General features: G+C 38.9%; 1 protein-coding gene across 10 annotated transcripts in view; it reads left to right on the forward strand.

The window, feature by feature from the left end:
* Window positions 1–342: 342 nt before the first annotated feature.
* Window positions 343–16459, forward strand: part of PSPC1 (paraspeckle component 1) — a 64981-nt gene continuing 48864 nt past the window's right edge. For 9 of the 10 annotated variants that reach the window (XR_010828377.1, XR_007157933.2, XR_007157935.2 and 6 more), the window contains exons 1-6: window positions 343–838; window positions 2680–2981; window positions 5448–5543; window positions 8475–8671; window positions 13819–13903; window positions 14786–14894. Coding sequence is in view for 2 of the 10 variants with exons in the window: in XM_048047074.2 (XP_047903031.2) it covers window positions 455–838; window positions 2680–2981; window positions 5448–5543; window positions 8475–8671; window positions 13819–13903; window positions 14786–14894 (1173 nt within the window). In the remaining 8 variants the exon portion in view is untranslated. The remainder of the gene's footprint in view (window positions 839–2679; window positions 2982–5447; window positions 5544–8474; window positions 8672–13818; window positions 13904–14785; window positions 14895–16459) is intronic. The other variant, XM_048047072.2, reaches the window with a different exon arrangement.

Consider the following 16459-nt stretch of genomic DNA (forward strand, 5'->3'; position numbering starts at 1 on the left):
GATCAAACTAAACAACTAGCAAACCAGACACACAAGCATCTGAAGAACAAGCGGGTGGGGAAAAACATAGCCCTGTACTATAGCCCTGTACTACAGCCCTAACTACAAGGAGTGCCCCAGCAACACAACGTGTGACTTTACACCTCTGAGAAGCAAGCCACCACCACCTTTCCAACACAAACCCTTCCCTGTGCCCCCTGCACGCCCCCCCCTCCCGCCCCGCCGCGGCGGCCATTACAGCCGCCCCCCACTCCCCGCCGTGCCCCACGGCGCATGCGCGGCCCCCGCCGGGCGCGCGGCGGCGAGGGGCGGGGCTCCCCTCAGGGACGCTGCAACTCGCCGAGGGCGGCCGCGGCGCCATTTTGAATCGGCTGCGGGTGGGAGGCGGCGGAGGTGGAGGCAGGCTCGGCGTCCCCCGAGAATCAACCAGCGAGAAGGGAGCGAGGCCCCGAAGATGGCCGCGAATCGCAACTTAAAGCAAGTGAGGATCGAGAACAGCTCGCCGGCTGCGCCGCTGGGCATGGTGGGGGGCGGCGGCGGCGGCCTGAAGGGCTTGCGAGGCCTGGAAGCGGAGAGTGAGGCGGCGGCTGCGGCTGCCGCCATGGCGCTGGTGCCGGGTAAAGAGGCTGGAGACGAAGAGCAGGAGGTCGGCTTCACCATCGACATCAAGAGCTTCCTCAAGCCGGGCGAGAAGAGCTACACGCAGCGCTGCCGGCTGTTCGTGGGCAACCTGCCGACCGATATCACCGAGGAGGATTTCAAGCGGCTCTTCGAGCGCTACGGGGAGCCCAGCGAGGTCTTCATCAACCGGGACCGCGGCTTCGGCTTCATCCGCCTGGTGAGGGTTGGCGTGAGCCCCTGCGGGTTGCTTCCTGACCCAGCCTTTGCAGCCGGGACACCCCCAGCCCCCTGCTCCCCGCTCTCCCCTCACCGCTGGAAGAAGGCAGCAGCTGCCCCCCGCTGTGTTTTTTCCTTTGCTGCTCCTGCTGTTCCCTCAGCTTCCTCGGATTTCCACTCCCGTTCCCTCTTTGCCTCAATCCATCCAAGCCAGAGGCCTGCGTTGTGAGCAGCCTCCCCTGCCCCTTGCCTTCGGGTTTCCAGGGCACCGCTGGGAGCCCCTGCTGCTTTTGGGGCTGCTCTCAGGGTTTTTCCACCAGTTTACAGTTTAGGTGCTGCTACGGGTGCTCCTGCAGCCTGTAACTCTTCAGTGACAGGAAGACATGGTTGTGAGATCTACATTATTCATGTAATATTTGTAGAGATTTTATTTATTTAATTGGGAGCATTTAGCATACTTCAGAACTGGAAATGTTACCTCTTTGTGTCGAAACAAATTTCAATCTGTGCAGCTCACTATGAGTGTAGGTTTGGCCTATGAAAACACGGTTAATTTTAAAGACTGAACTGGTTTGTTTTGAAATACTACTACTTGCACATCTTGAACGCTAAGAACACAATTTCAAAATTGCAAAGAATTGGGAACGTCGTTTGTCTGAATTGTGTCCTGATAAGGCTAGATTTTAGGGTTCATACAATTTAATCAGTATTATCTCAACCATGCAGAAAAAGCATCATCCTAAAAGCTTGTCATCCTGCATTTAAAATTTTCAATTTAATGTGTAGCATTAGTTTTAATGACTGCCATGTTTAGAAGGCTCTGTTTCATCTAGTTCTGAGAAAAGAACTATAAAGTTTTTAAACACTTGAAGTGTTTTGGGTGAACCTGGTTACGATTTTTTTGTATATTTTACTGGTTAGGATTTTGTATCTTTTTGGTTGTCGAAGATAAGTGCAAAGATAAGTAGCATTTTGCTATATGCTTTTGACCACGACAAAATCTCCCAACCTGAAATATTTTTCTGGAGGAAGTGTGATAGATTTGCATATATTACTCAGTTTTATATGTAAGGTAGATTAGATATAGTATTTATCTGAATGTCCGTTTTCTGTTATATTTAGGGAATATACTATTTTCTAACATTTTATGTAGTTGGTTGAACTGGAAAAATGCCTATGATCTAAAGAGTTCTTTAAATACAAGGGTTTGCAGGTATAACATTTGGTAAGAATTTCTGAAATGAGAAAAAAGCAGCTATTGAGACAGATTTTTCTTGTGGATATTGGTGCAGAAAGGCCATAAATGTGAGAGGAATGAATACATGAGCAAAGAAGGTAATTTCATTTCTTGATGAACTTTGAATCCATTTAGAGTTCATCCAGCAAGAGTAATGAGCATGTGTGATATTTTTCATTCAAATAATATTTTCATTTATTAAAAAAGAAAATAAAACATTTTAGATTCTTTAGTATAACTTCTGAAAATGTTGTTAACTAATATATGAATATAAATACTTCAGTAGGTATATGTGAAAAACCGTAAAGTTTTCAATTCTACTGAAAGCCTTTACCAAAGCAGCATCTAAGTCCTCTAATGTGCAACAAAAATTTACATCCAAGTCATGTTTTAGAATAAACCACAGGGAATGAAAAATGCATGTTCTTTCATTCCGTGGTTAGGAACTTTTGGGTGAAAAAGAATGCTGAATGACCCTAATGCAAATGTGCTCAAATTAAGGGAAGAAAAACTGCTACTTTTCTGGGGGAAAAATAAACAATGCAAAAGCACTGTCTGTTGTGTTTGCAAATAAAATATATAAAATATTTTATATCTTGAAAAAGGAATCTAGGACACTGGCTGAAATAGCAAAGGCAGAACTTGACGGTACAATTTTGAAGAGCAGACCACTTCGAATTCGATTTGCTACACATGGAGCTGCCCTAACAGTCAAGAATCTTTCACCTGTGGTTTCTAATGAGCTGCTGGAACAAGCTTTCTCTCAATTTGGGCCAGTGGAAAGAGCTGTTGTTGTAGTAGATGATCGTGGCAGAGCTACAGGAAAAGGTTTCGTAGAGTTTGCAGCAAAACCTCCAGCACGGAAAGCTCTAGAAAGATGCAGTGATGGGGCATTCTTGCTAACAACGTAAGTTCACAGGTTTTTGTTTGAATTTGTGTTGAGTATGTATTTCTAATGTGAAAAAAAAACATTCATGGGCATTTCATAGTTCTTATTTCAATTGATGAAAGTTATGAGGTGAGAAATTCAAGTGATTTACATGAATACTCGAAAATACACTGGCTTTTTTTTTTAGTGTGGAGAACCACATTTTTCTGCTGACTACTTACAAGTCTTTCAATTACTGTATTGGAGTCCAATAGCAATGTTTTGTTTTTCCCTCCTTGTTTAGTAGGGCTTTTCCTAATAAGGCTTTATTTTCATTGATTGAACTCTTTCTGATCCCAGTAACAATATGATAAAATATTCTTTTGTTTCTTGGCAAATTAATACACTACATTACTGACGTTTCTGTAAACTCAGGAAAATGTTTTTGTGTTTATTTCTATCAACAACTTTTATTTGTGGCTTGTTAAGCCATAAGTAATTTTTTTTTTTTAAATAATTTTTGAACAAGTTGATGGCAGTTTCTGGAAGTCTTTGAAGAGCAAGCAAGCTTGCAGATTGCATCACTTCTCTCTAACATCTCTTATTTCTGTACTTGATGAGGAGAGTTGTTAACGGCTGTACTTTCACACGTTAACTTGTGACATTTTCAAATGTTTTCTTAGAGACAGTGTGAAATGATAGATATTTAGGAATGCATTTCTTTCCCCACCCTTATCGTTTGAGAAAGTAAGGCTGTGATTCTACAGCATTGAAGCTTGCTGTCATCAAATCAGGGAACATGTAGTTCTGTTTCTCTTCCTGCACTGACTGTGCTGTTGATCTCTTTAACTGCTTGAGAACTGTTTTTGATGCTTACATAAGCCATTTGTGCTTGCTGAATCAACATAAAATATTCAGTTGTTTTTGTTAAGTTCATTTTTGACCATCTCAAAAAGTGAAGAGATTGCAGGTGGGGAAAAAAGTTTGAAACTCCTCTTTCTGGTGATAATCTCATAAATCTTGTCACTTAACTGAATCCTGATTATCCGACCAAGTAGATGCATAGTAAATTCAGTCTCAGGAAGTCTCTGTTGTCAATAGGCACCAGCAATTGATTCCTTCTTGTTCTTGTCTGGATTTTCTTGGCATTAGTATTTGGGTGGAAGCATGGTGAGCCAAACCAGGCAACTAATCTAGTTCAGTGAATGCTATAGAGTTACATGAGTACTATTCTGGGTGTGAGAGATGTGGCAGGGAAAAGAAGCTAGGATACAAGGGAGGGTAGTCTTGTTTTAGTAGCTGCTGGATAGTTTTGTTTGATGGACGTGATCATCTAACCATGGCCTGCGTGAGTAAAAAGTACTTGATCTTTGTCTTGCTTAAGTGGCTGACATGTTCCTTAATGCACAGTTGCAATCATAATTAGTATGAATCTGCTGCCATGCAATTTTTTTAATGTTTTGCTTCAGAATCAGAAATTTCACGTTTTAGGTGAGATTCCTTTGCCTGATTAGAATTTTTTTTTCAAATCGTGGGCCAAATGCATCAAAACGAGGCATTTGAAGCATGAATGTAGAGATTTAAAATTGTTCTTTTAAATCATCAGCTTGTTACCCCCACAGATCATTTGCATTTAAATACCAGAACAGCCAGCAATTGTCATGCAGATAATCTTAGGAAAAATAGTTACTAAGTTGTGCTCTGTGATTAGACTTTTTTTTATTTGCCTCAATACCCAAAGGTTTCTTTTCCAGCTGTCCATGTTGTTAAAATACACTTTTTTTTCTCCATGAAAAGATCCATACATTAAAGTGTGGAACAAAATGTTAAGAGCTGGCATTCTGAAAATAGCAGCTTTGTAGCTCTTTTGTTACAATTTTAAGATCTTGTTTGGGTATTTCCAAAACTGGTACAGAGTTTTTTTTAATACAGTTCAGGATTATATTCTGCTATCCTTGCATTAGCTAACACTTGCTTTTGATTACTTGCTCTGATACTGAGAAGTCAAAGAATGAGCTTTAAATAATTTATGCAGAAGTCATTTTCTAATCATCATTGGAAAAATAATGACTAATTACCAAGCTTTTTTAATTGCAGAGTAACTTTCAAAACTAAGTCTTTATATTCTGTGGAAGTATGAATAGGGTGAGTGCTCTGATTTGGGTTTGGTCCTTTCCAAATATAATCATGGTCACCACATTGCCTTTCTGATGAAAATGTTTTTGAGATTTTAAAAATCTTTAAATATTCCTGTACTTCACAACAAACAGGACTACATAATGTAAATTGTATTTTATAGGTAAAATAGCTAGTTTTGGGTGCAGAACCAATAATCACTTTCAAAGATAAATTTCCAACAAATCTTGGTTTTAAAAATTATTATTTAAGAAGGATTTGCAAAACTTAGGACTTCAAGATAACATGCTATTTTTTCTAGAGAGCATCTTCAAGATCTTGAACAGTTTCTTTTACGGTTTTAATTATTGAACTGAAATTCTCTTCCAGAACGCCTCGACCTGTTGTTGTAGAACCAATGGAGCAATTTGATGATGAAGATGGGCTTCCAGAGAAGCTAATGCAAAAAACACAACAATATCACAAGTAAGTTGCGTTAAATCAATTTTTTAAAATAAAGTTAAAGTTGCTTTGTTAGCTTAGTAAATATACACTATTTTTTATTTCAAGTTTGTGTAATTGGAAGGAATATTTTGTATGCTTATTTTACACAGCCAAGAGCAAAGCCAGACATTAGGTCAGGTAACTTCTTCCCACAAAAAGGTGCCGTGTCATTTTGTATTCAGAATTAGAATAGTTCAGTTGGAAGGGAGCTGCAAGGATCATCACATTCAACCACCTGAGCTGTTCAGGGCTAACCAAAAGTTAAAGCAGATCATTGAGGGCATTGTCCTAATGCCTCTTGAACACCGACAGACACGGGGCATTAACCATCTCTCTATGAAGCCTGTTCTAGTGTCTGACCACCCTCACGGTGCAGAAATTTTTCCTAGTGCCCAGTCTGAACCTCTCGTGACACAGCCTTGTGCTGTTCCTGTGCGTCCTGCAATTGAATCCCAGGGAGCAGAGACCAGCATATTCCTCTGTACCTCCTTGCTCAGGGAGCTCCAGGGAGCGGTGAGGCCACCTCTTGGCTTCTCTTTTCCAGACTGGACAACCCAAGCGTCCTCAGCCTCCCCTCACGGGACATGCCTTCCTGCCCTTTTACCAGCTTTGTTGCCCTCCTCTGTATGCTTTCAAGTACCTTAACATCCTTTTAATGTTGTGGGGCCCAAAATTACAGACAGTGTTCAACGTGGGGCCACACCAATGCTCAATATAGCAGGAGAATCACCTCTTTCGACTGTCTGGTTATGCTCTGTGTAATGCACCCCAAAATGTGGTTTGCCCAGGGCACACTGCTAGCTCATGCTGAACCTGCTGTCGATCAGCACCCCCAGATCCCTTTCTGCTGAGCTGCCCTCCAGTCTGTGCCTGTGTCTGGCATTACTTTGTCCCAGGTGCAGCACCCGGCGTTTTCCTTTGTTGAGCTTCGTGCTGTTGCTGATTGCTCAATGCTCCAATTAGAATTGCTAGAATCATAAAATCATAGAGGTTGGAAAAGACCTTCAAGATTATCTGGTCCAACCATCACCCTGCTAATAATGTCACCCACTAAACCATGTCCCTAAGCACCATGTCCAGCCTTTCCTTGAACGCCCCCAGGGACGGTGACTCCACCACCTCCCTGGGCAGCCTGTCCCAATGCCTGACTGCTCTTTCTGAGAAGAAATGTCTCCTCATTTCCAACTGAAACCCCCCCCGGTGCAATTAGAGGCCATTCCCTCTAGTCCTATCACTAGTTACCTGTGAGAAGAGGCTGACCGCCAGCTCCCCACACCTTCCTTTCAGGTAGTTGCAGAGAGCAATGAGGTCTCCCCTGAGCCTCCTCTTCTCCAGACTAAACAACCCAAGTTCCCTCAGCCGCTCCTCACAGGACTTGTGTTCCAGGCCCTTCTCTGGACACGCTGTAGCACCTCGATGTCCTTCTTGTAGTGAGGGGCCCAAAATTGAACACAGCACTCGAGGTACAGCCTCACCATAGCAGAATACAGAGGGACGATCGCCTCCCTGGTCCTGCTGGCTACACTATTCCTGATACAAGCCAGGATCCCTCTGCGATGTCCTACATTCCCTAAATAGAGTCAGCAGCACCTCCCTGTTTAGTGTCAGCAGCAAACTTGTTGAGGATGCATTCCACTCCTGCATCCAGATCATTGATAAGTGTTGAACAGAACTGGCCCTAGAACTGAGCCCTGGGGAACACCACTAGTGACACCAGCCAGGTACAGCCCCATTGACTACAACCCTTTGAGCTCTACCATTCAGGCAGTTTGTCACCCGGTGTAGTGTGCGCCTGTTGGGCAGTTGGACTCTGCAGTCTTTGTAGGTCTCTTCCAGCTGAACTGTTCTTTGACACAAAACAGTGTGACATTTAGGATTGGATAGGACCTTTCTAAGTTCTCCTAATTATAGTGAAATTGAGACTTGAATCATTAGTTTAACTTTCTGTGGTTTTATTAAAGTCGATGGTTTCCTGGTCTCCACAGAAACCAATTGGAGGTTATTGATAGTCAGTGTATATTCTTTTGTGGACTCTCTCTAGAGAAGCTGTGGATGCCCCATCCCTGGAGGTGTTTAGGGCCAGGTTGGATGGGGCCCTGGGCAACCTGGGTGGCATCCCTGCCCATGGCAGAGGGGTTGGAACTAGGTGGTCTTCAAGATCCCTTCCAAACCACTCTGATTCTGTGACTTGGGGTGTGATCTGATTCTGCAGAGATTTGTACACCCACAGACATTATGTCCTCTGATTAGCCCCTTAACTTTGTAAAGTCAGTGGGATGTAAATCTTGGCAGCTTCTACGGTTCAGATAAAATTTTGAGCATAAAAGAAAGTCTTGAGCACAAGGTGAAAGAAGAGTTACATAATCTCATTAAAGAATAATTGTTGATTTTGAGATGTGATTACCATTTAAAAACCATGTTGCTTGAAACTGAAACACTTACTCTGTTAAGCAGGTAAACCTGCAGAATAACACTTAAAATATAGCAGTGTTACAGTGTTCACTGCTAGAATGTAAGATAAAACCGTGGCTCCGTTATTTAAAGATTCTTACTGATACTCTGAGCTGTTCAGTAAGCTGTTGTATGTACTTAATTGCTTGTATGAATTGACCGCTTTAGAAAGCTGAACAGCTAATCTAGTGTAACAGCTTAATATTTTATACCATTATAAATATGAATTTTTATCTTAAAATTAGATAAATTGAACAGATTTTTATTTGGAAAATTTCTCTGCTCAGGTTACTTATATTACCTTAACAGCTAAATTAAGCGTTGTCAAACTGGTTTACGTCATAATAACCTGATTTAAAGTCAGGTCTACACTTGAAGTGATTGTTCAGAAATTCTTTGGCTGTTACAGCTGTTGATCGAAATGTGTCCTTCTGTACATTTTAACTGCAAAATTTTTATTAGGGAAAGAGAACAGCCTCCGCGTTTTGCTCAACCTGGAACATTTGAGTTTGAGTATGCTTCACGTTGGAAGGCTCTTGATGAGATGGAAAAGCAACAGCGTGAACAGGTTGACAGGAACATTAGAGAAGCCAAAGAGAAACTAGAGGCAGAGATGGAAGCAGCTAGACATGAGCATCAGCTAATGCTGATGAGGCAAGGTAAAAACCAGCTAATCTACTGGTATTAAATTTTTTTTTTCCTCAGATTTTCTTTCTGTAGCATATTGAGCTATATGTTAAATGCAGAGATTTTTGCTAGACACTGTTGAATTAAATGCATTGAACTGAGAAAAAGGAAGTAGTTTTTCCCCTTACACATGCTTCTTGATGACTGGCAGTGATGGATTAAGAAACTGTGAAAAGGGAGATTGCCTAGGTCTGTGTCTTCACTTAAGTTTGTCTAATGTAAGTAGTTCGTGTAAAGAGAATGAGTGGTAGCTTCACATTCATTGGTAAAATTATTTTCTGCTTTTGATGTTGCTTATGGTACAAGAGAGGAGGACTAAGCACTGTTTGTGGGCCCTGTGCAGGAAAAAATTCAAATGATACCTCCTATTTATTTGGACTGTCTTGTGACAGATACAGATCAGACTCTGATACAACTTGAAATATTCCAATAGCTAATTTTATATTCTTTTTCTTTTGAAACCCAACTGAGAAGTCTGTATTTATGATCCTATAGGTAATAACTGAATAAGTGACATTTGTTGTTATTTGCAGTCATTCTTGCAACCATTCTTACAATCATTCTTGAAATCCTGAAATCATGTGTCCCTCTTCTGTAATTGTGTGGGCATGTTCTCTCCCTGCTCTTGCAGGAAAGAAGTTGTTTTCAAGCCCTACTTTGAGAATGAAGTTGGGTGGAGCTTGTACTTGAGTGGAGAAGGCAGTAGTAGGGCAAGTACCTGGTACTTTCTGCTTGTTAGTCTTCTTCCCAAAACGCTTTTTTCCCAAAATGCTGTAGACATGCAGTTACTACTTTTTGTGTTGCTTTCCAGCTGAGGTCTGTTGAACACCATTTGATTTTAGTTCACTGTATGTGACTCCCATTACAAGACTTCTGAGTCCTGATTTTTGATTTTGCAAAGACTTTAGATTTTGAAATCAGTTTCTCAAGGTTCTTTGCACGAATGCAACGCTGAAATATTTTAACTTGTTAAAAAAATAAAATTTTAAATGAAGGGAGATCATGGCTACCTAAAAAGATTCTTAGCCTTAAGTCGTGACTGTTCAATAACTAGCTTGAAAGTCTGAATGGGCTTGGTCATTTTAAAGGTATTTGAAGTTCTTGAGATTCTAAGTAGTAACATTTCAAAATTTAAACCCAGGTAACTCATGCAAACTTTCTGTTGCAATTATTTGGCGTTACCTATAGCTTTACTCTTAAGGGTTTTTTTGTTGATAGTGCAGCATCCATCCGCGAGAATGGTTCATCTTATTTTTTTCCTGCTGACTTGAATGACATTGAAAATACCTGCATGAGGTGGATTAGGATATTCACTAGATTAGTGGCATTAAAACCACCTTCATTCTTTGTTTGTCTGGTTACATTGAATATAAACTCATAGTCTCTTAAAATCAACTTTAAAACATTATCTTAACTGGAAAAGAGTTTAAAGAAGCATATTGCATTTTCTTATTTAGTATTCCACTATTCAAGTTCTGCTACAAATGGAAATTGTCATTAGAAAAAGTTCACCTAGCCTGTTTTTTCTATACCAATGTGCTAGTATTTAATGAGAATGCATGTTTATATAAGAACTTGAACTGAAATACGGAGCATAATAAAATCAAAACCAGTTTTGAAATGCCAAATAGTTGTCGTACCACCTGAAATTGTCATATTCTAGGTGAGGAATGTTAATGTGATATAACAACAATGCATGTAATACACAGTACCCCCCCCAATCCTTTTTTTTAACCAAGCCTGCATTAATTAGATACATTTTTTTAATTTTGTGTGTGACTATTTGATACTGGTAAAGATGATTCAGTGCTGAGATTCAGTTTAGATATGTTTATCTTTGGCTTCACTAATTGTGAGTTGGCAGTGCTAATTCCAGTTCTAGAATTGTTACTCATAACTTATTTTCAGAATTTACCTGCTGCCTGTACTTGAGGGCAAGGTTAGGGATATCTTTCTTAAATTATCATGCCTGAATCATGTTCTAACTGAGATCTAAGACAGTGGTTTGTTACTAATATAGGTCTTAATGGTAAAAATCGGGAGAAAAGGGTTTGGTATGTTTCATGGATACTAGGGTTTCTTTTAGAGACAATGAAGGGGGAAAAAAAGTTTTAATTTTTTGAATAGCTATTAAGATCCACTTTTATATGGAAAAGGAAAAGAATTACTCCTCCTGCTAAAGAGCTACTAGAATATGAATGGTTTTGATGCTAATATTCCAGTGAGGAAACGTGTTTTTTGTTACAGTGGGAAGAGGTTTTTTCCATCCTCCTTGATTAGCAGAGTGATTCTGCTTCATACTAAACAACTTGGAATTCTACTAAGATACTTAGATTTCTGCTTATTGACGTACAGGTATATGACTTGCCAAGCTCTAGTGGTTAGTAAATATTACTTCTGTTTCTTTTTCTCTTACCAGCTTCGGGGTGTATGAAAATCAGCTAGTTTTTCCTGTATTTTTACATTAGCTGCCTCTAAAACTTGCTGGTCTGAACCGTCTCTGGGAGTAGATGGTTCAGACCGTACCAAGAATATTTATTAGCGATGAGCTAATTTTAAGAAAGATGCAGTGAGACTTGAGGCATCAAAATCTAGAATTAATGTTTTTGTTCTGATTTCGAAGTGTATTGAAACAGTTATTCTGAAATGTGGACTGTAAAGCTGCAGTATAGTAATTGTCAGGCGCTAAAAGGATGAGAAGGATGAGCTTACTACAGTCCATATACTCCTGCAGATGAAGGGAAAAAAGTTTTATAAAAATTGCTTTATCAAAACTATTAGGACTTGCACTAGAACATACTGGCATAAACACTTGGGTTTTCATGGTGTGGTATTAACACTGGAGAAGGAGACTTCATTCTTTTGATATGTGTAATTTTTCACTTTTAAGTGTCATGTTTTGACAGACTGAGTCAGAAGTGGTTTGTAAAGCAGAGTACGTGTTTCCATGTGTAAGTAAGTTGGCATGATGTTTCTGATCTACATATTGCTGGTATGCTTCAGGCTTTTGTAAATATGACAATGGTGGTTAAGTAGTTTATCAAAATAATGGAAATCTTGACTAAACGTAACATGAAACTTCATTCTTTGGCTATATGGAAATTAGACATTTGCTTTCAATTTTTAGAATCTGAAAAATTAGCTAAAACAACCTAATCTGTTTGGATTTGTTATTTTTGCTTGCAGGATTAATTCCTCAGGTGAAAGTACACTTTAACCTTCAGTCCTGTGCTCTGCAGGAAGTTGAATATTGAAGACCTTGCTTTCTTCTTTTCTTTTTATTTTTATTTTTTTGTAGCACAAGAAGGTACTGAAGCTAATAGTCATGCTTTCTGGCTCTTCTATCACAGCTATCTGCTTTAGTGTAGGTTTATTTCTGTTCAGGGAAAGGGCCCATCCCCAACATATGTCAGTTCAGAATTAACAGCATTGCAGATCTTCTAATATGAGCGGCTCTGTGCACAGCCTGAACATCCAGATCTGTATTTTCATTTGGCTAGTAAAGCTCTGTGCCAAGATTCTGCTGTGGACAAATGGTACTGAATCCAATTATCCTGCTTGAGCTTTAAAGTACAAACAATTTTGGTGAGGGCAGTAGTCATAATTATGCCTTGAAAAAAATTTAGAGACTGGGAAAACTAGGACTATACAATTTAAAGGGAATGAAATAATAAATTCATATCAATTAGTGATAGAAGGCAAAAAATCCTGTTTCAGTATATTAATGTTATAAAAAAAAAAGGGGGGGAGTACTACATAAATAGGAAAGAAAGTAAAGACAACTTAGAGGAAAATACCTTTTCCCACAGTGGGCAGTGTTGAATGCAGGACAGGTGGATTCTTGATCTGAGTTAAATCCTGAAACAGTCTAAAAATTAACTAAAAAAAAAAAGTTGAGTTGTATTCTGAAACAATTTGAAGGTTATTCTTAAAAGTTAGTGGCACTCCTTGAGTATAACATTGGCCAAGTCTGCTGTGGCATGTGCTGTTGAAGACGCAGTCCTCAGGCTTTGTCTTATGAGTGAATCTTCATTCTCTGTTGATTTTGCAGAAGAAATGGGAGAAAAGCAAGCCTGCAAAATCTGCTTGAGAGGAAGGACTTCTGTTGTCAATAAGGATATTATCTAGTAAAAATCTGGTAATCTTCTTTGTTAAAAGAAAACAGATACGTAATATTTTGGTAAAATGTAGTGATGTGAAAGATTAAGTTGTAATATATGCTGCTGCAAGTTTGAAAGTGATTTGCATAGCTAATAAAGGTAATTAATGTAGTGAAGAAACACATAGAAATACGTGGAGTATTCAAACTAAAGCGTTAAAAGCGTATAATAGGTGGTAGGGTGGAATTTTCCTCATGGTGTCCGTAAATAAGATGTGGCCAATGTTGTATGAAGATAGAAAAAGCAAACAACTGCTTTTCTTGTAATGAGTGGTAGAGTTAATATTCATTGAAGAATGTATGAATTTCCAGGGAGAAATCAGTAACAGGACTGGTCAGAAGCAAACACAGCTAAAGCAATTACCTTTCGCTGGGGCTTGCTTTTAAGAGCGTACAGCTATTCTCTCCAGTGGTGTTAAAGATCAGGCATTTGTAAGTCAGTATAAGCACAGTCATGTGATTAATCTCTATAAAGACTCAGATCCCATGCACCTGACATACATTTCACTTTTTTTTGATGTGCCATGCAGTTGTTTGCAATAGATAGTGGAGAGTATGTACTGTATTTGTTTTCTTGCTAGTGTGACTTCAGCAGTGCACAGCATTGGGAAAACTGATGCCTTACCAAAGATACAAAACCAGGACATCTTCTAACTGATCTTTTTTTTTTTTTCCCTACTGTTCTCTTTGTTTGAGGGCTTCAAATTTCTGATTCCATAATCTGCTTTGGAAGCATTCCCAGTTGTCTACCTTTCCATGGTTCTGTGAGACTTGGATCTGGTGTGTTTTTTCATATGCCAAACTTAGTTTTATGGGAAGGAACCAGTTAAATGCACTGAGAAATTTCTTTTGTTTTAAAATTGAACACGAGAATGACAATCTGATGGCAGTAGCATTTTTTGAGTTTCCATATTGTAGATTGAGAGCTTTCATCTTTATTACATTTTTTAATCCTGTTAGATCTCATGCGACGCCAAGAAGAATTGAGGCGTTTGGAAGAACTTCGGAATCAAGAACTTCAAAAACGCAAGCAGATACAGTTGAGGTATTCTGTCTTGTCCTGTGTGAAGTTTTGGCAGTAATTTAAAGGACACGGCTGTTGTCAGCCTGCATGAATTTAGATAACTGTAGTGTGTAGAACTTTTAATACCAAATACAAACACTTCCGCTGTTTAAAAGCGTTTCAAAAGCATAATGTGGTACGTTTCTGTTAATGTTCTAGCACAGAAAAGTGGTAATTTATGCTAATATAAAAGAATGGTTGCAATTATTTCTAGTACTTCTTTAATTTTATTTCAGCTCTGCTAGTTCTGTTGTAAATAACCGAGCTTTCTAACTAGACTAGAAATGTCTTCACGGAAATGTTTCATGTCATGATTTGTTTTAAACATCTGATGGAAGAAGCATATCTCTGTAGTAGAACACGCTTCTGAGATCTAGGGGCGTTCATATTCGTGTAGAATAGTAGTGTTGCAAACTTGTAAAATTTGGAAAATTATAAAATTTAAGAAAATCTATTAATTGAGCCTGTGTATTTGGATTTCTACTTATGCACTTAAATAACAAATGTGGATGAGAGAAAAGAACAAAATACTTTGCAGAGTTAAAAATACGGCTTTCAGCAGTGTTGAAATAATTTAATTTGTAGTGACTTGTTGGGGGGAAGAAAAGTGTTTTCACTTGCTTACTAGTTAGAACAGGTAAGCTGTAGCTGGAAGAACAGGTATAGAATATACTGGTATTGTGAATACCTGCATACCAGTTAAAAATACTTCAATAATAAGCTTATCAGGTGGACTAAATTAGTTCCTTACACTGAATAAAACAGGAAATAACAACTAGTTTTGTTTGTGCTTGATGTTAGCTCCTGGGACTGAGTGAACAGGTCATGAGTCTAAGTTGACATAGTTTTTGAAAAATATTCTAGACACGAGGAAGAACATCGACGACGTGAAGAGGAGATGCTACGGCAGAGGGAACAGGAGGAACTGAGACGACAGCAGGAGGGAGGATTTAAGCCAAATTTCATGGACAATGTAAGTAAATTCTGCCTGACTAAAGTCAAATTTGAAAATATTGTACTCTTTAATATACAGTCTATCTTATTGAGCTGCCTTCTTATTTACAGTTTTTCCTTCACTATTCCATCATTCTCATGAGTGGAATGGTACAAATTTAGTAATGTGGTTACTTTCTTGTATGATGGCACCGCACTTTTCCTACAATCTGCTGATGCAACGTTTCAGTTAAGTGAAGGTATTCAGATAATCATTTGCTTTTTTTATTCAGGAAACTAATTTTTCTAGGCAAATCACTGAATTTAAGTGGGAGGTCATGGGAATACCTAATGCTTCCATGAGGAGGTGCCCTATTTGGACTGAAGGTTTTAAATTTTAAAGCAGTTCAAACTGTTAAGCTTGTTTGAGTTGCTTTGTTTTATGCTTATTTTATTAAGTATAATATACTTCAGAAACAAATTGGGCGATGTTAACTTCATATGGAGCCTGAAATCTCTCTCCACTTTGACCCTACTGTAAGACTGAAGATGAAAATCTGAAGATCTTTACTAAAGGAGACCAAAAGATCGTTTAAGGAGGAGAAAGAATGTTCTTTGCTATAATTTCTACGTTACATATTAGTAATTTAGGTCTGTTCTGCCTTTGAAGATTCATCTTGAAGGACTAGCAAAATAGGGATATCAAAGGAGTCAGCTTCTAAATATTCAGGATGATCTATTTTGGGCAAGGGTATGATTTCTTTTCTATCAACCAAAGCAGTTAAATAAGCACAACCTGTATTATGAATGCTTTACTTTCATGTAGGAAGGATACCTTTTACTGCTAAAACTATTTTTAGAGAGGAAGCAACGAGTAAGCGATCCACATAATACTTGTTTATACTATTATAATTATAGTCACTGAGGGAATTTTGCTCCCCTTTACAGGTACAACTTGATGCATAAAAGAAAAAGTGCTGGATTCTCAGCTACTTTCTGATTTAGGGCTTTGTGGAAGAACTAGTTGTTCTACTTTTGGTACAATAACACTTCCTGTAGGACTGAGAAGACTATATTAAATATGTTCTGAGGCATTCTAAGAGAAGTTAGAAAAGATGATTTCCTGTTTTCTGCAGGACTTCTTTTCTTAGGGTTTTTAGTAAAGATAGTGGGGAAGCAAAACTGCTCCTTTGTGGTATTACTAACTTACCAGTTGATTTTACTGATTGTGTTTGAGAAACTTGCAGTAGAAAATAGTCGATTCTCTACTTCTGTCTGTGATCACATTGTAAAAAAGAAAATTGCTTTCAAGCATGCAATTTCTTTGGGGTGATGAAGATCAAGAATTCAATACTTATGTGCTTTAGTGCGTTCCAACCTATTATTAAACTGCAAGTCATACTTTGTGAAATAGCATGTAATGATCATGTGATGTAATTTACAAGTGATACTTTGTGATTCCGACTTCTGCAGTGCCAAGTATGAGATTTCATGTCATGTTAATATTCTAATAGAACATCTTTTGGGGTAGTACAACTTTCTGACCATATAAACTGTGTGTCAAAATCGTCCTGTGCCAGAGCCAGGAGATCCATGTCGCTCACT

Source organism: Anser cygnoides, chromosome 1 (assembly GCF_040182565.1).
Source record: "Anser cygnoides isolate HZ-2024a breed goose chromosome 1, Taihu_goose_T2T_genome, whole genome shotgun sequence".
NCBI lineage: Eukaryota > Metazoa > Chordata > Aves > Anseriformes > Anatidae > Anser > Anser cygnoides.